We start from the raw sequence: 21083 nt of genomic DNA, 5'->3' as shown, positions 1-21083 counted from the left end.
TTACGTTTAAATTAAAGTCAAATAGAAGTTAACAAGGAGGGCTCAGTCGCACTAGCCTCAGACTGTCTGTTTCGCTGCAGAAGGTCTCACTGGGCCGCAAGCAGCCCGCGCGGGTTCGCCCCCTTCCAACTCCAGGAACCGGGGCGCCCAGATGGATGAACAACACAGCTCAGCGCTTTTTAGTCTCCTCGGTTGTGGCTTTGTCGGGTTTTTCGGCATGACTATCGGCCGGCCATTCTCGGCAGGAATAATGCACAAGGATGCCACCGTTTTCTCGCGCGTGACGCTGTTTTGAATCCGCTCCGCTACCCGTTAACTCTAAAGTGACATCACCCTTCTCCAGGTATCAGGGTACCTGCCTCGTTCTTGCCACCACCAACATGGCGGCACACGCCGCCACCAAGATGGCCGCGTCGTGAGGCCTTCGCCCCATCGGGCAACGGAGTGTGGCCGAGCACCGGGCGGCCAATGGGGAGGCCGGGTAGCCGCCAGCCAATAGGGAGGCCGCGGGGGCCGTAGCCAATGGGGAGGCCGCGCGGGCCGGATGCAGGAGGCTGCGGAGGGAATGGCAAGTTCCCGCCATGTCGGACTCGCAGGTGGAGGGCGCCGCCTCGACCTCGGGGCTGGGGAGTCGCAAGAGAAGGTGGACAGAGCTGCTGGGTAAGAGGGCACCAGGGCTGCGGGAGTGGGCGGTGTCGGACCCTGAGACCCCTTATCTCCTTAGCCTCCGTCGCCCCGGTCCCCGGCCTCTCCTTGTCCCCCAAGACCTCCTGCCTCCCCCCAGTTCCCCAGAACCTCGGTCCTCGTCCTCCTCCGCCCTGAACCCCCGCCTCCTGCCCGCGTCCCACCGACCTCCAGTTCTCTTCTCCCTCAATACCCAGTCCTGTGCCCCCTGTCTTGTTCCCCCCACACCCCCGCCCCCTGGTCCTGGTCTCCCCCGACTTCCCGTCTCTTTTGCCCTCTTCCCATCCCAACGACCCCTGTTCCGGTAGATCTCCGGTTCTTCCTGCATTCGCGGGGCTGGCCCCCTTCCAACGCGACGTCAAGAAAGATGGTTCTAGGAGGCAGGGAGTTAATAATACTCTGCGTCCAGGAGTGCAGGATGACAGTAAGGGGGTCAGCTTAGCCTACTCCCAGAACCACGTAACCTGACTGAACAAGAATCAACCCCTAGGCTTGGGTTTCATCAGGTTTTCCCAAAATATCCTTTTTCTGTCCCAGGATTCCACAGAGAATTGTCTAGATTTCCTCCCATCGGTGACAGTTACTGGGTCTTTGCTTACCTGGACATTTGGAGAAGTACTGGTCCCTCATTTTATAAAATGTCCCTCAGTTGGGTGTGTCTGATGTTTTCTCATGATTAGATTTGCATTTTTCATAAGAATACCACGAAGTAATGTGTCCCCGAGGTGCACCACATCAGGGGGTCTAGAATGTCACCAAGTCTTCTTACATGAGTTTTTAAGGTGTGCTGTAATTTCGTGGAACTGGTTTTCGCCCTTAGCGGGAAGGGTCAAGAGGCAAATGTACAGTCCTGGAACAGAGCAGAAGTTACAGGAATCCGCTGTGCACCTCCTGAGACGCCACCTAAACTTGAATGACCTTCTGCTCGAGGTAAGAGGGAATTGGTTCGACCTTTGCAGGCAGATTTAAGTTTGGGTGTTTTGCATGCAGCCAAGGCATAATCTTAGAGACCCAGAAAAAGCCTTCTGAGTATCTGGTAGAAGCACCCATTAAATGTTGACTCGATGAGAAAAAGGTTGTGAGCATTTATCTTTTTTGGAGATAAAATGTGATTTCAGAGTGAATTTAGTTTTTCTCAAAAAGGTTTGGTAAGATTCGCTTTTTAAAAATGTTTACCTCGAGATATCTAAGAATAGTGCAGTAGGCAAGCATTATATACACAAATTGTTTTTATGCACACACAACTTGAACTTTTAAGAATAGAGTTCTTTGTATTTGGTTTCTAGGTAGAAGGTGCACCACGTAAGACACTGTGTCTCAATCAGCTGATTGATCCTGAGGCCTGTACTAATCTTTCTAGTTCACTCATAGGTAAGTTAGAACTTAATTTTCTTAATGTATGGAGATATGGGAGAGCTTTATGTAAAGTGGTCTTGATTTGCTTCTAATAAACAAAAGTGGTTGGTTAAGTGTCTGACTCTTAATTTCGGCTCAGGTTGTGAGTTCAAGCTCCATGTCGGGCTCTGTGCTGACAGTGCGGAGCCTCCTTGGGATTCTTTCCCTCTCTCTTTGCCCCTCCCCTGCTTGTGCTCTCTCAAAAGTGAATAAATAAATAAACATTAAGAGAAATAAAAAACAGTGTTTCACTCAACATAGGGCTCAGAAAGCAGTAGGAACCAAAGTGTCCCTTGGAAAAACATGGGACAGTAACGTGCATTTCCTTTCTAGAAGTGGTGAAAACAAGTTGTGCTGGGCTGGGGAGAGCAGGCAGGAAACCAGAAGAATATTTCCAGGTTTGAGACTATTTCAAGGTATTTAAATTTGAGAATATGAGATTCAGGGAAGTTCTGTGGGAATAACAAAAAAATTCAACTATTTTCTGGTCATTAACATTTTATTATGAAATGACTTACTTCAGGGAAATATTAACTAATTCATTAATTTTAAAATATTTTTTTTTTTTAGTAACCTTAAACAAATAGACTTACGTTGACAATTGATTGTCAAAGGTCATTGATAAATGATAGTAATTTTCACTGCCATAATTACATTTGAATTCCACATACAATGTGTCATTCTGGGGAACCAAGCTTAGCCACACACTTTCTTGTATGGATTTTGGATCAAGGCTTAAGAACTTGTATAAAAAGCTCTTAACCTTGACTGCAGAAATATAAGACCCTTAATTCATGAATGTTTTAGTGGTTTTTCCTGTTGAAGATAGTGGTTGTGTTACTTATGATACATAGGAAATGTCGTTATATAAAAAAGATTAAAGCCTTGGGGCGCCTGGGTGGCTCAGTCGGTTAAGCGTCCGACTTCGGCTCAAGTCATGATCTCGCGGTTTGTGAGTTCAAGCCCCGTGTCGGGCCCTGTGCTGACAGCTCAGAGCCTGGAGCCTGTTTCAGATTCTGTGTCTCCCTCTCTCTGCCCCCCCCGTTCATGCTCTGTCTCTCTGTCTCAAAAATAAATAAACGTTAAAAAATAAATAAATAAATAAATAAAATAAAATAAACATTAAAAAAAATTAAAAAAAAAGATTAAAGCCTTATAAATAAAAACAGACACTTTCCCATGGAGACAATTCAGAAAGAAATGGCTATTCTTTTTTTTTTTTTTTAATGTTCATTTTCGAGAGAGAGACAGCACGCAGAGCCTGATGTGGGGCTCAAATTCATAAACCATGAGGTCATGACCAGAACTGAAGATGGATGCTTAACTGATTGAGCCACCCAAGTGCCCCTCTTTTTTTTGTAATTTTTTTTAACTTAAGTATAATTAGCATGCATTGTTATATCCGTTTCAGGTGTACAGTATAATGATTCAATAATTCTGTACATTTTTGAGTGCTCGTCGAGATAAGTGTACTCTTGGGGTGCCTGGGTGGCTCAGTTGGTAAAGTGTCCAACTTTGGCTCAGGTGATGATCTCACGCTTCGTGGGTTCGAGCCCTGCGTCGGGCTCTGCTGACAGCTCAGCGCCTAGAGTCTGCTTTGGATTCCATCTCCCTCTCTGCCCCTCCCTTGCTCACACTCTGTTTCTTGCTCTCTCAAACATAAACATTAAAAAATTTTGCAAATAACAAAGTAAAATTAAAAAAAAGATACATGTACTCTTAGTTCCCAATTTCCTTTATCTTTTTGGCCATCCCTCCACCCACCTTCCCTCTGGTAACTACCAGTTCATTCTCTGTATTTAAGACTGTTTTTCCTTTGTTCATTTGTTTTGTTTCTTAAATTTCACAAATGAGTGAAATCCTATGGTATTTGTCTTTCCCTGATTTATTTCACTTATTAGCATCATATTCTTTTTTTTTTTAATGTCTATTTTTGAGAGAGTGCGTCAAGGGGAGGGGCATAGAGAGAGAGGGAGACACAGAATTGAAAGCAGGCTCCAGGCTCCAGGCTCCGAGCTGTCAGCACAGAACCTGACATGGGGCTTGAACCGACCAACGGTGAGATCATGACCTGAGCATAAGTCGGATGCTTAACCGACTGAGCCACCCAGGCACCCCCCCCCCCTTTTTTTTTAATGTCCAGCATTATGTTTTTTAAATCCATCCATGTTGTTACCAATGGTAACTTTTTTTTTTGTAGCTGAGTAATATTCCGTTGTATATATACCATATCTTTAGCCATTCACCTATCGATGGACACTTCCTTCTGTATTCTGGCTATTTTAAGTAATGCTGCAATAAACGTTGGCATGCATATATCTTTTAGAATTAGTTTTTTTGTAGTGTAATTATTGGATCTTAGGGTGGTTCTATTTTTAAATTTTTTTTAATCTTTATTTTTGAGAGAGAGAGAGACAGAGCATGAGCAGGGGAGGAACAGAGAGAGAACGACACAGACTCAGAAGCAGGCTTCAGGCTCTGAGCTGTCAGCACAGAGCCCGACGCGGGGCTTGAACTCACGAACCGGGAGATCATGACCCGAGCTGAAGTTGGACACTTAACCAACTGAGCCACCCAGGCGCCCCTCTATTTTTAACTTTTTGAGGAACCTCCACATTGTTCTCCAGAGCGGCTGCACCTGTTTGTACTCCCACCAGCAGTGCACAAGGGTTCCTTTTTCTCCACATCCTCGTCAACACTTGTTTCTCGTGTTGTTGATTTTAGCCATTCTGACAGGTGCAAGGTGACATTTCATTGTGCTTTTGATTTGCATGTCCCTGATGATGAGTAATGTTGAACATCTTTTCATGTGTCTCTTGCCCATCTGGACGTCTTCTTTGGAACAATGTCTATTGAGGTCTTCTGTCCATTTTTTAACTGGATTTTTTGTGTGTTGAGTTGTAGAAGTTCTTTATATATTTTGCGTATTAATCCCTTATCAGATATATCATTGGTAAATATCTTCTCCCATTCAGTAAATTGCCTTTTTGTTTGGTTGATGGTTTCCTTTGCTCTGCAAAAATGGCTAGAAATTAGCATTTTCTTCCCTTCTACCATGAATTATTTCTTGACCTCTGTAATTAATAATTAAAAATTTTTAATGTTTTTATTTATTTTTGAGCAAGAGAGACAGTGTGTGAGCAGGGGAGGGGCAGAGAGAAAGGGAGACACAGAATCTGAAGCAGGCTTCAGGCTCCGAGCTATCAGCACAGAGCCTGACCTGGGGCTCAAACTCATGAACCCTGAGATCATGACCTGAGCGGAAGTTGGACGCTTAACCGACTGAGCCACCCAGGCATCCCCTATAGTTGATGATTTCTAATATCGTCATTTGCAATCTTTGTAACTATTATTGTTTTAATTTACATATTGGTGTGTGTTTTCAGAACCCTGAAGATAATGGGCATGTGCTACAGCTTTTTAACAAAATACAAAAAACCCCCTAGTTTTGGAAGTCAAATAAATGAGATGGCAGTTTGCTTGTAGGCATTACCTTATCTAGGCTGATTGGAGTTCTCACTTGATTGAATGCAGACCAGAGGCTGGATACTCAGGAGGCTGGTGGCTGCCTGTGGGCTCAGCACCTAGGCTCCACCTGCCAGTCCGAGGGCTGACCACACCGGTGGTCTCTACTACCCACCAATGTGTGGCACAGCATTTGGAAACGACCCACTTGCCAAACATCAGTAGAAAGCCAGTGGAAGCAGGTCTGGTTTTGACACTGAAGTCATTACAAAGACAGGAACCCATTGCAGGAGTCACCGTAGTTGCCAATTGACTGTGCTCCTTGGAAAACTTTGATCGAGTTCTAAGAATATATCTGGCAAGCTCCCTTATTTGTGGCACACGGAGACATTGGCATGTGCAACTGTGGGCTTCGAATGCTGACCATTGTTGTCCTGTGTGTGGCTTCAGTCACGAAATGGTCTTATTTCCATCCCTTGTTTTTCCCTCTAGATCTGTGCTCCCCTTCAGAAGACCATTTTCTGGGCGGCTGCGGCTTAAAAGGCTTTTTAAACGCCAGGTCTTCTGTTTTAGATTTTGTAGTGTGTCCCTCATGTTTTGTTCTGTCTTTAAGGCTCTGCTTTGCGGGATCAAGCTTCAAGGCTGGGTGTCCCTGTGGCAGTGCTGTCCAGCCGGATGGTGGCCTCCAGCATCACGCAGATCTGTGTGTCTGATGGCGAGCCCTCGCACAGGGTGCTGCTGAGCGCAGAGCAAAGGGTGAGACGCCGGGCGATGGGCGCGCTGTGCACACTCATTGCCCTGGAGCTGTTGGGAAAAGTAGCACATTTCTTTACTGTCGTTTCAAGTGTTTGCTTATTATTGCTTTTTTCAAAGATTTAATCTCTCTTTTCAGAAGAAACTGTCTTCCTTGTTGGAGGTGGCTCGGTATTTATTGGCACACAGCATGTTCTCCCGATTCTCCTTGTGTCAGCAACTGTGGGAAGTACAGGTACATTGGACATGGTGGCCCCGACTTTCAGGGTTTCTCCAGTAGTCTCTTGGTTTGGGTCGAGCCCAGAGAGCCCCTGGATGTTCTCGGGGGTTCCAGCCAGCGTCTCGTTAATCACAGACTGGGGGATGAAAGCATTCAGCGGATGCCTCTGTGGGTGGAAAGAAGTGCCTTCAGTTACTGTATTTGTTGGTATTCACCCACAATTAGTACCGTTTACTAGAATGTACCACAGGCACATGGTGCTCTATCTTCTTATATGTAATTATGAACAATTTTCCAGGAGAGTGTAGTCAACCAGAAAAATGCAATTTAATAATTATTCTTTTTTTTTCTTCCCAAAGTTTATTTATTTTGAGAGAGAGAGGGAAAGAGAAAAATCAAGCAGGCTCTATGCTGCCAGCATGGAGCCTGATGTGAGACTTGAACCCACAAAACATGGGATCATGACCTGAGCCGAAACCAAGAGTTGGTTGCTTACCAGCTGAGCCACCCAGACACCCATAAAAATTATTATTAAAAAAAAGATCCTTATCTGTTTTATTTTTTTTGAAACATTTTTAATTCAGTAGTCTTGCAGATTTTTGAATAGTTGACAGAACTCAAGGGAATTATTTGGTTATTAAATGAGATCAGTAAGAATATAGAAAAGGTAGGAGAAAACTCAGGTAATGGTGCACTCATGGGTTCCCCCCCATTCTCTTACCCAGCATACATTATAGAGTTCACCTGATTTGTCAGCAATTGATACGGTCCTGGCGCTCACTGATAACTAGTTACAGGGAGGGGCAGCTGAATGCACACTAGTTGCAGGAATACAGGTGTCCACAGGTGTGCAGGGAAGAGTGACAGCTGCATGATCGGGTGGTTAGGAAAGGCTTGCTTTTTTATTTTATTTTATTTTATGTTTATTCATTTTGAGAGAGTACATGCATGTGCCACTGGGGGACAGCAGAGAGAGAGAGGGAGAGAGGAGAGAGGGAGAGAGGAGAGAGGGAGAGAATCCCAAGCAGGCTCCTCGCTTTTGGAGTGGAGCCTCACGTGGGTCTTAAACCCACAAACAGTGAGATCACGACCTGAGCCGAGATTAAGAGTCAGATGCTTAACCAACAGAGCCACCCAGGTGTCCCTAGGAAAAGCTTGCTTGCTTGCTTGCTTTTTTTTAATGTTTTTGAGAGAGGGAGTATGAGCAGGGGAGGTGCAGAGAGAGAGTGGGACAGAGGATCTGAAGCAGGCTCCGTGCTGACAGAGGAGAGCCCGAGCCTGGGCTTGAACTCATGTGAGATCATGACCCGAGCTGGGGTCAAACGCTCAACCGAATCACCCAGGCACCCCTGGGGAAAGGCTTTCTAAGAGAGCTGGCAGCTGCATGGCGTGTGAAGGGAGAGTGCCATTTTGCTGGGTGGAGAGTAGGACGAAGCGGACAGTGGGAGACAGCTGACTTGAGTGAGGTGTCCTGGCGGGGAGGAGGAGGGGTGTCTGCTCCAGGAGGGAGGACCTCACTGGGATAGGAGAGAACAAGAGGGACAGAAGCTGGGTCACAGCTGGCCTGTGCTGCATCCAAGAGTCTCAGCCTTGCTCTGGAAGCTGTGAAGGGCCACTGGAGAGTTCTAAGAAGAGCAGATGTTGAGAGGTCCAGTCTCTGTTTTGGAACACATGGGAGAAAGGCACTGAAGCAAGTTAGAGTAGAGACTGGGTAGGGTGCCAGGAGGTGAAGGATGGTAATGGTGAGTGACTGAAGGCTTGGTGAGTTGATTTTTATTTATTTTTTTGTTAAAAATTTTTAATGTTTGTTTATTTTTGAGAGAAAGAAAGAGACACAGAGCGTGAACAGGGGAGAGGCAGAGAGAGAGGGAGACACAGAATCCGAAGGAGGCTCCAGGCTCCGAGCCGTCAGCATAGAGCCCGACGCCGGGCTCAGACTCCCGAACCGTGAGATCGTGACCTGAACCAAAGTCAGACACTCAACCGACCGAGCCACCCAGATGCCCCTTAGTTTTATTTTTTTTAATATTTATTTTGAGAGAGAGCTTACGTGAGTGGGGGAGGGGCAGAGAGAGAGAAAGAGGGTCCCAAGCAGGCAGTGTGCTGTCAGCGTAGAGTCTGGTGTGGGGCTTGATTTCATGAACCTTGGGGTCGTGACCTGAGCCGAAATCAAGAGTCGGAAGCTTAACCGACTGAGCCCCCCGGGCGCCCCTGCTTGGTGAGTTAAGGCCAAAGTGGATCCAGTGTGTATCTTAGGGCGTGATTGTTACCCCGCTTTAGTTCTGCGTAGAGCACAGTGCTCAGGTACGCAGCCTGCACGTTGCGGGGAAGTGTGCGTGTGATGGACTCACAGTACGGTTTTTTTCTTTAGGGTTCTTTGTTGCTTGAGGTCGTGTGGCAGCTTCACATACAAAACGTTGTGAGCTTCCAAGAGCTGCTGGAAAGGTAGTGTACCAGCGATAATGTTACCTTAATATTACATGATTTATTTTTTGTAATCTAACCTGCTAATGAATTACTTATTTATATGTTAAAGCCAAAAATCACTGAAACTCTTCGTTATTTAAAGAGAACATTTGTTATGGTTAAAGTTGTTGTAATGCCCAGACTTGGTCATGTTTTCTTTTTTTTTTTTAATGTTTGTTTTTGGGAAAGTGCAGGCAGGGGAGGGCCAGAGAGAGGGGGGCAGAGGATCGGAAGTGGGCTCTGCGCTGACAGACTGACAGCCATGAACCTGACGTGGGGCTTGAATTCATGAACTGTAAGATCACGACCTGAGCCAAAGTCAGATGCTCAACTGACTGAAACCCCCAGGTGTCCTGGTAACGTTTTCTTTGTATGAGATAGGTCATGTGATAATTTTTTTTTTAAGATTTTATTTTTAAGTAATGTTCACACCAAAGTGGGGCTTAAACTCATAACCCTGGCGTCAAGAGTTGCACGCTCTACCGTCTGAACCAGCCAGGTGCCCTTCTGATAAAATATTGTTAAAAATTATAAAAGAGTGGTGCCTTGGTGGCTCAGTTGGTTAGACGTCCGACTCTTGATTTTGAGTTCAGGTCGTGATCTTATGGTTCATGGGGTTGAGGCCTGTATTGGGCTCTGTGCTGGCAGTGCAGAACCTGCTTATGATTCTCTGTCTCCCTCTCCCTCTGCCCCTCCACCGCTCAAGCTTTCTCTGTCTCCCTCACAAAATAAATAAATAAACATTAAAAAAACCCCACAACTATTTGTAGAGGATACCATCTTGCATATAGAAAACTCTAAAGAATCCACACTGTCAAGTATTAGAGCTACTAAGCTGGTTTAGCAAGGTTGCAGGAAACAACATCAACATACAAGTCAATCGTGTGTTTATACAAGAATGGTGAACAATCTGAAAACAAAGTAATTCCATTAAAAAGAACATTGAAACGATTAAATTAGGAATAAAGTAAAAGAAGTGCAGGACTTGTATACTAGAAATTCTAAATCGTAATGGAGGGAAACAAAGACCTAAATAAATAGGCGTTTCATGTTCATGGATTGGAGCACTCAATGTTGTTAAGATGGCAGTACTCCTTCTCTACACTTCCTTGCAGTGATCTATACATTCACTATAATCTCCATCAAAATCTAGCCTGGCTTTTTTGCATACATTGACAAGCTGATTCTTTTTTTATTTTTTATTTTTTAAAATTTACAACCAAATTAGCATCTAGTGCAACAGTGATTTCAGGAGAGGATTCCTTAGTGCCCCTCACCCATTTAGCCCATCTCCTCTAGCACAACCCCTCCAATAATTTTCAGTTCTCCATATTTATGAGTCTCTTCTGTTTTGTCCCCCTCCCTATTTTTATATTATTGTTTCCCTTCCCTTATGTTCATCTGTTTTGTCTCTTAAAGTCCTCATATGAGTGAAGTCATATGAGTTTTGTCTTTCTCTAATTTCACTTAGCATAATACCCTCCAGTTCCATCCACATGGTTGCAAATGGCAAGATTTCATTCTTTTTGATTGCTGAGTAATACTCCATTGTATATATATACCACATCTTTATTCATTCATCCATCGATGGACATTTGGGCTCTTTCCATACTTTGGCTATTGTCGATAGTGCTGCTATAAACACGGGGGTGTATATATCCCTTCGAAACAGCACACTCATATCCCTTGGATAAATGCCTAGTAGTGCAATTGCTGGGTCGTAGGGTAGTTCTAGTTTTAGTTTTTCGAGGAACCTCCACACTGTTTTCCAGAGTGGCTACACCAGCTTGCATTCCCATGACAAGCTGATTCTGATTTTGATATGGAGGTACAAGGGACCCTGACTATCCAAAATTCCTTCAGAAAGAACAACAGTGTTGGGGAGTCACAGGTCCTGTCTGCAGAATTTACTATAAAGCTAGGCTGTGGTGCAGGCATAAGGATAGACCTAGAGTAATGGAATAGGATTTCCAGTCCGGACATAAACCCACACATATATGTCAGGTGATTTTCGACAAGGGTGCCAAGACCATTGGACAGGGAAAAAATAGTCTGTTCAACAAGTGGTATTGGGACAACTGAACCTACACATGCAAAAGAATGAACTTGGATCCCTGCTTCACACAACATATAGCAATTAAGTCACAGTGCACCAAAGACCTAAACATAAGAGCTAAAGCCATAAAATTTCTAGAAGAAAATACAGGGTTATGTCTGCACGAGCTTAGATTAGGCAGTGGTTTCTTGGAAAAGATGCCTAAAATTCATGGTATAAAAGAAAATGTCGAAAATTTGCTTCATCAAGTTTTAAAATTTTTGTGTGCAACATTCTTAAGACTGTTAAGACCGTGAAAAGACAACACCTAGAATGGGAGAAATTATTTGCAAATCCTGTATCTGATTATCTAGTATCTAGCGTAAAGAACTCTTATATCTCAACAGTAAAAAGACAATCCAATTAAAAATGGACCAAGGGTTTCAATAGACATTTGTCCGAAGAGCATACACGTAAGGCTAAGCACACGAAAAGATGCCAGATGTCGTTAGTCACCAGAGAAATGCAAGTCTGACTGGTCAGGACCCCTCCCACCACCCCACCCACTGCTTCTGCTTCTGGGTCCAGGCTCCAAATGGAGTTGTGCGTGCCTGATGCCCTCGATGACCACCATAGCTTCAAATCGCTGCTGTTTTGTTTTGTTTTTGATTATTTTACTCTAATTGAGCTTGCTTTGTACTCGATTAGTAGTAAGCTACTCCAAATAAACTTTTTTTTGTTAAAGCTTATTTATATATTTTGAGAGAGAGCGAGCCGGTGGGCAGCACAGAGCCTGACATGGGCCTTGATCTCACGAGCTGTGAGATCATGATGTGAGCCAAAATCAAAAGTTGGACTCAACCGGGGCACCTGGGTGGCTCAGTAGGTTGGGCGTCCAACTTCAGCTCACGTCATGATCTGGAGGTTCGTGACTTCGAGCCCCGCATCAGACTCTGTGCTGACAGCTCAGAGCCTGGAGCCTGCTTCGGATTCTGTGTCTCCCTCTCTCTCAGCCCCTCCCCTGCTCATGCAATGTCTTTCTCTCTCTCTCAAAAATAAGTAATAAATGTTAAAAAAAAAAAAAAAAATTAAAAAAAAAAAAAAGAGTTGGACTCGGCTGAGCCATCCAGGTGCCCCTAAACTTTTTGAAAATGATTATTTAAAAACATTAAAAAAAAAAAAAATTTTTTTTTTTTTTTAATGTTTTTATTTTTGAGTGAGAGACCGACAGAACACGACTGGAGGAGGGGCAGAGAGAGAGGGAGACACAGAATCCAACGCAGGCTCCAGGCTCTGAGTTGTCAGCCCAGAGCCTGACGTGGGGCTCAAACTCACAATCCGCGAGATCGTGACCTGAACCGAAGGCAGACACTTAACTGACTGAGCCACCCAGGCACTGCTAAAAAAAATTTCTTTTTTTTTGCCCCTAAAACTTTTTTAATGTTTATTTATTTTTGAGAGAGAGAGAGTATGAGCAGGGGAAGGGCAGAGAGAGAGGGAGACACAGAATCCGAAGGAGGCTCCAGGATCTCAGTTGTCAGCACAGAGCCTAACACGGGGCTTGAACTCAACCAGCTGTCAGATCATGACCTGAACCGAAGTCAGATGCCTAACCGACTGAGCCACCGGGTGCCCCGAAAATGATCATTTTTAATGTCAGTAGCAGCTGTTCCGATACCCCGTGTACGTCAGCTGGGCTTGTTGTGACTTCTGGGAATAGCTCACGTGGTCGCCAGATCGTTCTCTGTGCCCCAGCTTCTGAGTGAAGTGACCGGGGAAGAAAACGGCCTGGTGGATATCGAGGGATGGTGAGCACATGGTGTGTGCTTTGTCCCTAGTCATGCTGACACGCAGGCCACAGTGGCGTGGCTCTTTAGGAACCTGTGCCTTCTGTGTGAGGAAATGGAAGCATCTCTGTACAGTGACATCGCCAGTGCTATGCTTTCTGGTAAGTTCACAACAGGGGCAGGTTCACGGATAAACTTTAAGTCAGCGGGAATGCTTTTTGCTGTGACAGTCTGTGGGAAACAGGACAGCCCCACACCCCTGGCATGGGAATCTAGAAAAATAGTCCATTCGCCGAGTGGTATTGGGACAAGCGGCCACTCACGTGAAGTTGGAGCCCTGCTTCACACAACATGCGGTAATTAAGTCACAGTGCACCAACGACCTAGAAGAAAATCTAGGGCTACCACCACGTGAGACCGTCTCCACCCAGGCCTCCTGCCTGAGTTTGCTCGTGTTTGAATTTTGTGGAGGTTTCGCCAAGTCCGTCTGTTGACCCGCTGTGTCGGGGGCCGGTGGCTACTGTGTTTAAAATACGCAGATTACGATCTGCCAGACCAGGAGCTACAAGGCCACCACACGGGGTCTGCAGGGAGCTCCCTCAGCCCCTCAGCTCCCATTCCGGAGAGACGAACACCTCCGGGGCCCTGTCGATTGGAGGTGCAGCCTCAGTGTGCTCACAGAAAGGAAATCAAGTCACGGAAATTGTTGCTTTCGGATCCCAGAAAAGGAGAGCTGCAGTTAGCTAGGGAAGTTCACAAGCGAGCAGGAGACAGGGTACGAGTGCCCGTTACTTGTGGGGTGATTGGACCTGAGGTCACCAACTTTTTATGGGCTCAACTCTAAATGGTTATTATTTTTTTAATGTTTATTTTTGAGAAAGAGCCCATGCAGAGGAGGGGCAGAGAGAGAGAGGCAGAATCCCAAGGAGACTGCGCCGTCAGAACAGGGCCCGGTGTGGGGTTTGGACTCACAAACTGAGAGATCGTGACCTGAGCCCAAGTCAGACACTTAACCGCCTGAGCCACCCTGGCGTCCCCTAAGTAGCCGTTTCAAAAGGTGCCCTGGAAAAGCAAAGCAGGAAGTGTGGCAGGCATGCTAAGCTCACGGCCTGATCTAATCATCATCCGACCCTGGGTGAGAGCAGGGGCGCCATGCTGTCCATTGCCTGGACAGTAGCTCGGAGTGGCAGTTTTCTTGTCACACTTGTCTTTTTCTGGGTGTCTTTCCCTTTGGGTGGGCCCTGTCCTAGGCTGCTCTCTGAGCCAGCAGAGCCTTGCCGTTGTCAGTAATTCTGAGGAATGAAATCTCCAAATAAGCAACATATTAGATGAGAAGTAGAATGTTCCACACAGGTAGCTTGTGAATTTTTTTTTACGTCACAAAAGATATGTTCCTTTTTCCTAAAGCTTTCGTGGTGATGGATGTGAGCTCCTTGTGATTCCTGAATCCTGTAGTCTGGGCTCAGAGAATTTAAATTGAAGATTAGACAAAATATTTTTGATTTCAGTCCTTTAATTTTATCAGAACTTATGGGTCCATTTCCTGCCCCATTCTCCTGAATGTAATGCTTCTGGGTCTTCCTGGAACAGTCCTTATAGTTTGGGGTAGGAGATTGGCTGGAGAGATAATCCACATGAAACCCTTAGATGTTTTGTTTTTTTTTTAATTTTTAAGTAATCCCTACACCCAATGTGGGGGTCAGACTCAACAACCCCGGGATCAAGAGTCACCTGCTGTACTGACTGAGCCAGCGAGATGTCCCAGATGCTACTTTTTTGTTTAAGACTAAAATCCTTTCCATAAACTTGATGGGTGATAAGAATTTCCCTTTCAAATAGAGTGGCAAAGAGCACAGTCTGGTTCAGGAAGGGTTTTGTGGGTTGGGCTGGTGAATGCTTGTGTGTGGGGTGACGCCTCCTGTGGGTCCTCATCCTCCAGACCCTGGAAAGTGGATTCTCTGTGTCATCCACAGCAATTTGAAGATTGCAGTGCGTTGACGTTTTTGGGTTTTGTGGCTTTCAGATCTTGTGCAAATGTTTGTTTTGAGAGGATTTCAGAAAAACTCGGATCTCAGAAGAAATGCGGAGCCTGAACAGATGGGCCAGGTAGGAGGAAAAGTGATATGAAGAGTTGGGAATCGGTTCGTTATGGGAATGCAAGTTTCTGGACAAGCGGCTAATATCTGACTGACCCACGTTGTAGTGTATGAGCTTTGATGGGGGAATCTTGTTTTCGTGAGGTGCTCCGTGAGTAATGTTACTCCCTCATCCAGCTCTTGAGGGTGAAGGCCTTCACGAGAGCCCAGAATCTAGCTTGTGCTTTCGGACGAGAGGGAAGGGAGAACTTTCCACCAGCAGAGCTCTGCCAACCCTTTGAGCCAGGGGCTGTGGGAGGCCAGCAGGCTTCGGGCCAGGGTCCCAGGGAGCATGATGGATGCTTCCAGAAAGTCTGCCCTTTCACTGTCAGGGTCTCCCCAGCGTTGGGGTGCTGTCTAGGATGCACTTTCTCATTTTGCTGTAGAGCGACCGGTCTTCTTGTGTGATACGCATATGTGATTAACGGTGACTTCGGTCTTGTGCTTTGACAGCTCGCGTGTGTTGTACTTCAGAGAATGCTGATCTGTGAGTCACCTGCTCCTGCCCCAGCCTGTCCATGAGTTCGTTTGCTTATTAGGAATTCTCAAGGTTTCCTGCCTTTGCATTTCAAGTACTTCACCTGAACTGACCCTCTACGGTCTCTCCTGGCTTTGCACTTAATCTCCAGAGCTACAAATGACAACCAGTGTAACGGTTAATTAGGGAAGCCTTTTATTGTCTATGTGTTTTGATTGATTTAAAAGGCTTACGTCTCGGGTACCACTGGGATGCGTGGGGAGGACTTGTGCCATGTGGGGACCTAGGAGGCCTCGGCGGTCTGTTATCTGGAGGTGGAGGAGGTTTCTCCAAAGATGCATTACCTGACTCGTCCACTAGTACTGGTTGGGGGTCGTTTTTGATGGATTGTGGCGGTGAGCTGATGTGTTTTCTGTTCCCACCATCTGTCCTCAGTCGCTCTCGAGGCTTTGGCCGCTGGCATGCAGGATGGGTCCCCACAGCACAAGGTGGTGAAGTGCTGGTAAGTCCTGGGAGCAGGCCTGCTGGGTGTGCTCAGGGGATAGTGCCTATTGCCTTAAAGGTCCTGGGTATTTGAAACAGTCCCGAAGGATCAACATCTGGTTCCTGAACACGTTCTCTGCCGTTGTGACGACATCAGGTGAGGACGACCGCTGGAAAGCGCTAGAAACCCTCTGGTCCGCCTGCTCCCTCTCAAGATTCCCCCTTTCTTCGGGAATCCTCCATCACCTGGTCTGAGCCCGGATCCCTGAGGGTCGTGGCGGGCGGTAGGACACTCCTGGAGCGACCTTCTCACTGCCTCGGCTCTCCCCTCGTGCCTCCCTGCCCATGCTCTCTGGCCACCAAACCCTCGGTGCGCCCTGAAGCCGGCACTCACGTTCACCCGTGGTCGGGATTTGCCACGTTAGCCTTCTCGCTGCGTGGCTCTCTGGTAGTTCACGTTGAGGAGTGGTTGTTGGGGTGTCTGGGTTTGCTTCAGAGTAATGTGGGATGAGGCCAGCCCGGAAGTCGGTTCTTTCCTGGGAAACCAGGAGAGTTTTCCAGCATTCCCAGGCCTTGGGAAACCCTCTGTTCTTTCATTGTTTGGCTCCTGATTGCCTGTTCTCCAGTAATTCTCGTGACCCTCCGACATGCTGTGTCATTCAGTGCTTAAACTCTGTACAACCAACACTGCTTTGCTTTCTGCATTTTCTGCTTTTATAACACGCCTGACTGGATTGCTCAGATTCCTGTCCCGAGAGTTAGGTAATGACTGTTGATATGTTTGTTTCTTTTTAAGTTTCTTAATTAGTTGCCAGTGTTGACGATAAAAGCAGACCCCTCTCCCTCCCCGGTCCGGGCGGCCAGGCTTCCTGGCACACGGGGGTTTGCATCCCAGTCTGGCCCTCGGGAAGGCCACCCCTTCTGCTCGGTGTCTCCTCGTTGCTTGCGTGACTGGGGCTGGTCTTCCGCCTGAGAAGCTGGCTACGGCTGTCAGCAGCTCTGACGCTGGCACAGTGAATTGCCCTCAGGGCTCCACTGTCAGGCAGCCCCATCACCCGTTGTCCCTCCTGACCTGTCAGTGACGTCCCTTGCCCGCTGCTCTTCCTTCCTTGTGTCCTGAGGCTTCATCAGCTTCGGGAAACATTGCTGCATCTGAATGTCTGTGTGCCAGGCACTCTGCACAAGCCTGGCCAAGGCCCTGCTGGCCCCTGGTTCCCATTTCACAGATGGGGAGGCTGAGGCCTTGTAACATTTGCAGATTGCTGTGCACTGACCCAGACTTGCGGAGGTCATTCCGATCCCTTTCTGGCTTTTCTGCTCTATGGGCGGTCCCTTTCTTAGTAGACCCACACTTCTCCAGACTCCCATTTCGAGTCTGTGGCACAGCGGCCTGGCAGAGTGAACGTTTCAGGGTTCTGGAAAGGGCGAGCCTTTGCGCCCCCTGAGCTGAGAGTTGGGGGCCTCGAGGTCCGTGCAGCCTTGCTGGACAGAAGTAGCCTTTGATGAGCTGTTGGCACGGCCGGGACCCTGGAGGGCCCCTCTTTTGCTGAGCGCCTCTGAATGTTGTGTTTGCAGGTTCGGCGTGTTCTGTGGACGCACATATGACAGAATGATTTCGACAGATTCTCCTAAGAGATTTTTCAGTCATACTCTGACTCAGGTGCTAACCCACAAGCCTGTGCTGAGAGGTAGGTTCCAGAGCCCAGGTTGTTTGGCTCCCGATGGGAGCTTGGGCCCAGATGGCAGGACTCTGAGACGGCTCAAGAGCATGAGGACACGTTATCATCGAATGTCTTCATTTGAAAGTTACACATGCTCATTAAAAAAGCTCAGTACTAACAAAGTACGGGAAGGAGAACTGTCACCCGTCAGCCATATTGTCACCACAATAGAAATATCTTTAACGCAAAACTTTTCTTGTGGTCTTTTCTCAGTAGATCATGAAAATCTAGTTATCAGAGTGAATTACTAGGTTTTGTTTTAATAAATCATATAAGCGTTTTCTTATGCACAGTTGATCCTTGAATGATGTGGGGTTAGGGACCCTGACCCCATGTGCAGTGGAAAATCTGCATATAGCTTTTGACTTTTCAGAACTTAACTCTTAACAGCCCACTGTTGACCAAAGCCTTACAGGTAACAGAAACAGTCGATTACAACAGATTTTGGACGGTACATGTGTTATGTACTGTGTTCTTATGGTAAAGTAAGCTGGAGGAAATAATATTCAGACATCGTGAGAGAGTAAATGTATGGTATTACACTGTATTTATCAGGAAAAAACTGCATGTAAGTGGACCCACACACTTTTCAAATCCGTGCTGCTCAAGATTCAGTTGTAATTACATGCTGCTGCTTTTGCTTTTTTTTTTTTTTTTTGAGAGAGAGAGAGAGAGAGAGAGAGAGAGAGCGCGCGAGTGCGTGTGTGGGATGGGCAGGGAGAGAGGGAGACAGGGAATCCCAGGCAGGTTTCACAGTGTCAGTGCAAAGCCTGACGTAGGGCTGATCCCACCACCCTGGGATCATGACCTGAGCTGAAATCAAGAGTTGGAGCCCCCCAGGCCCCGATATGCTTTTCTTAAAAGTGGTTAACGGCATATCATCCTCCAATGGGTGTCCTGTGGTTGGTGTCACCATCTGTTCGGTGACAGTGTTTGCAATTTTCACTGGTACTCAGGAGGTGAAAATGAAAACCTTGCCCAGTAGGCTTTTTCTATGTGCAGCGGTGTGTCCTGGCGGGGGGGGAAGGGTTCCTCCAGCAGCAGTGCGTCCTGGGGGGACGGGAGAGGTCTTCCAGCAGCAGTATGTCCGGGGGGGGGGGGGGGGGGAGCAGGGGGGTTCTTCCAGCAGCATGTGTCCTTGGTGGGGGGAGGGGTTCTTCCAGCAGCATGTGTCCTTGGTGGGGGGAGGGGTTCTTCCAGCAGCAGTATGTCCTGGGGGGGGGCAGGGGTGTTCCTCCAGCAGCGGCGTGTCCAGGGGGGGGAGGGGGGTTCCTCCCGCAGTGGTGTGTCCTCGGGGGAGGTCCTGCCCCAGGGAGGGAGGCAGGGATGTTTCCAGCAGGTGCTGTGTTATACTTTCTGAAGGGCCTGCTCCAGTCAGCTACCCTTTCAACAGTGTCCTCAGTGATTGCTTAACGACACAGGGTGTGGAAGGAGCAAAGTTAAAATGTAACTAATGGATTAGAAAACATAGCAGATATGATGAAGATTACCGGCAGGGAGCTGGGCCAAAGATACAAGCATTTGATAGAAAATGGGGAAAACAGGGAAATGGTGACCTCAGGTAATAATTGAAAAATGCAGATTAAACCAGGTTTTTTTGACATTGAGCCAAGGCACAGCTTTTCATGATTACTGACTTGACCTCTTTGTCTCTTCTCATTCTTGAATGAAGTTTCTGATGCTGTTCAGATGCAGAAAGAGTGGAGCTTTGCGAAGACCCACCCTCTGCTCACCGGCCTGTACCGCAGGGTGGGTGTCGCCGCGCTCAGACCTGATGCCCCCTGTGCCAGGAGGCACTGCTGCCGCGAGCCTCTGTGGCTCCCAGCCCGGGGAGAGAGGCCAGGGGGCTCCGTGGGCCCCACCATCCACACCTGGACCCCGGGGGGCCCCGAGACCGGACGTCTCGCTTGGGCAGAGCACCTCCTCACCTGCCCACACGTGTCGCCGTGTCGACCCCACGTCGTGTCCGACGGGAAGTGGGACGGAGCTGAGGCCCCACCGCCTGACGCGCGGCTTGTTTGGACACTCCTTTCAGCTCTTCACGATGCTAAGTCCAGAGGAGCTAGTTGGCCATTTGCAGGAAGTTCTGGAAACACACGAGGTGAACTGGCGGCATGTGCTCTCCTGTGTGTCCACACTGGTGATCTGCTTACCCGAGGCGCAGCAGCTGGTTAAAGGTGCACCCGGGTGGGAGCCGTGCGCTGCGTGTGCGTGCGTGTCCTGTGGTTTGTGGGTGAGCCTGTCCGTGGAATGCGGGCTCCGCTCACCGGCCTCGATGGCGCCCTGTGTCTTTTTGTCTGTGCCCTTGGTCCGCCTCCCGTGGTGGCGATCTGCTTTCTACAGCCTCCCGTGATCAGTGTTTGGCTCTTGGGGTCACTCGTTACCCAGGCTCTTGAACTGGGCACTGCGCGTGCGTGTTCTCCTGACTGCCGTGCCCTATCCCTGGTGGGACGTCCGCGTTTTCTTTGCCGATGCCCTTGTCTGCCAAGTGTGACTGTGGTCGTTCCCTCCTAGATTGGGTGGCCCGATTGCTGGCCCGTGCGTTCGAGAACTGCGACCTGGACAGCATGGTCACTGCGTTCCTGGTTGTGCGTCAGGCTGCGCTGGAGGGCCCGTCTGTGTTCCCGTCCTATGCAGACTGGTTCCAGGTGAGCTGCCCCCCAGCAGCCACTGGTGGGTCTCTGACTCGCCGTCCTAGGAACAGACGCACTCTGTGAGTCAGGTCTGTTCCTCTCCCCGCCCTCCCCCCGCCGGAGCCCCGTGCTGCTCTGTCTGGGCTTTGCTCCCTCCTCTCATGGCCTCCTTGCCTGCCCAGTCAGGTCTCCGAGCACGGGAGTGCGGTCAGGAAACCAGGAAAACAAATGTGCTCGCTGCTCTTGGCACAGTGTGCTCATCCCAGAAGGGTGCCCCTCACCTTCCGCGGGGTCTTCTCTTTGTTTCCACCACATCTGTGCAGCTGTGCACGGCCTGCCGAGTCTCGCCTCTGAGAAAGCTTCTTCCAGACATCAACTTTGAAGGTTGGGTGTGTGTAAATCTGTCATTTAAAAGGCTATCTAATTTGGGCGCCTGCGTGGCTCAGTCAGTTAAGTGTCTGACTTCAGCTCAGGTCATGATCTCAAGGTTCGTGAGTTCGAGTCCCACTTCGGATGAGCTCACGCCCTGGGTGAGCCCCGCTTCTCTCTCTACCCCTCCCTTACTTGCACCCCCTCCCCCCCCCAAAAAAAAGCTATCTCATTCTTTGTTGAGGTTTTGGGTTTTCTTGCCATGCTGCCTGGGTGGTGTAGTTGGTGGTGGTTTGTGGGGAGCCCATCTTCCTCCAGTTCTGAGCATTAGCTGCATCTGCACAGACACCCGGAGAGCCTGGCTTGGCCCCTGCCTGGGGCATTGGTACAGCACGGTGGTTGTGGGGTTCTTTCTTTGTTCTTTTATTCCTTGGAGCTGATTCCGGTCAGCCCTGTGCT

General features: G+C 48.0%; 1 protein-coding gene across 8 annotated transcripts in view; it reads left to right on the top strand.

The window, feature by feature from the left end:
* The first annotated feature begins 540 nt into the window (after positions 1–540).
* The window catches only part of FANCA (FA complementation group A), a 60568-nt gene continuing 40025 nt past the window's right edge, over positions 541–21083 (top strand). For all 8 annotated transcript variants that reach the window (XR_006197420.1, XR_006197421.1, XM_042920576.1 and 5 more), the window contains exons 1-14: positions 541–660; positions 1505–1614; positions 1971–2055; positions 6158–6300; positions 6437–6532; positions 8889–8962; positions 12857–12966; positions 14829–14911; positions 15394–15427; positions 15854–15920; positions 17477–17589; positions 19295–19371; positions 19658–19799; positions 20137–20270. Coding sequence is in view for 6 of the 8 variants with exons in the window: in XM_042920576.1 (XP_042776510.1) it covers positions 582–660; positions 1505–1614; positions 1971–2055; positions 6158–6300; positions 6437–6532; positions 8889–8962; positions 12857–12966; positions 14829–14911; positions 15394–15427; positions 15854–15920; positions 17477–17589; positions 19295–19371; positions 19658–19799; positions 20137–20270 (1347 nt within the window). In the remaining 2 variants the exon portion in view is untranslated. The remainder of the gene's footprint in view (positions 661–1504; positions 1615–1970; positions 2056–6157; positions 6301–6436; positions 6533–8888; positions 8963–12856; positions 12967–14828; positions 14912–15393; positions 15428–15853; positions 15921–17476; positions 17590–19294; positions 19372–19657; positions 19800–20136; positions 20271–21083) is intronic.

This window comes from Panthera leo, chromosome E2, assembly GCF_018350215.1.
Source record: "Panthera leo isolate Ple1 chromosome E2, P.leo_Ple1_pat1.1, whole genome shotgun sequence".
Lineage (NCBI taxonomy): Eukaryota > Metazoa > Chordata > Mammalia > Carnivora > Felidae > Panthera > Panthera leo.
The sequence above is the reverse complement of the archived record's forward strand: the minus strand, read 5'-3'. Positions and strand labels throughout refer to the sequence as shown.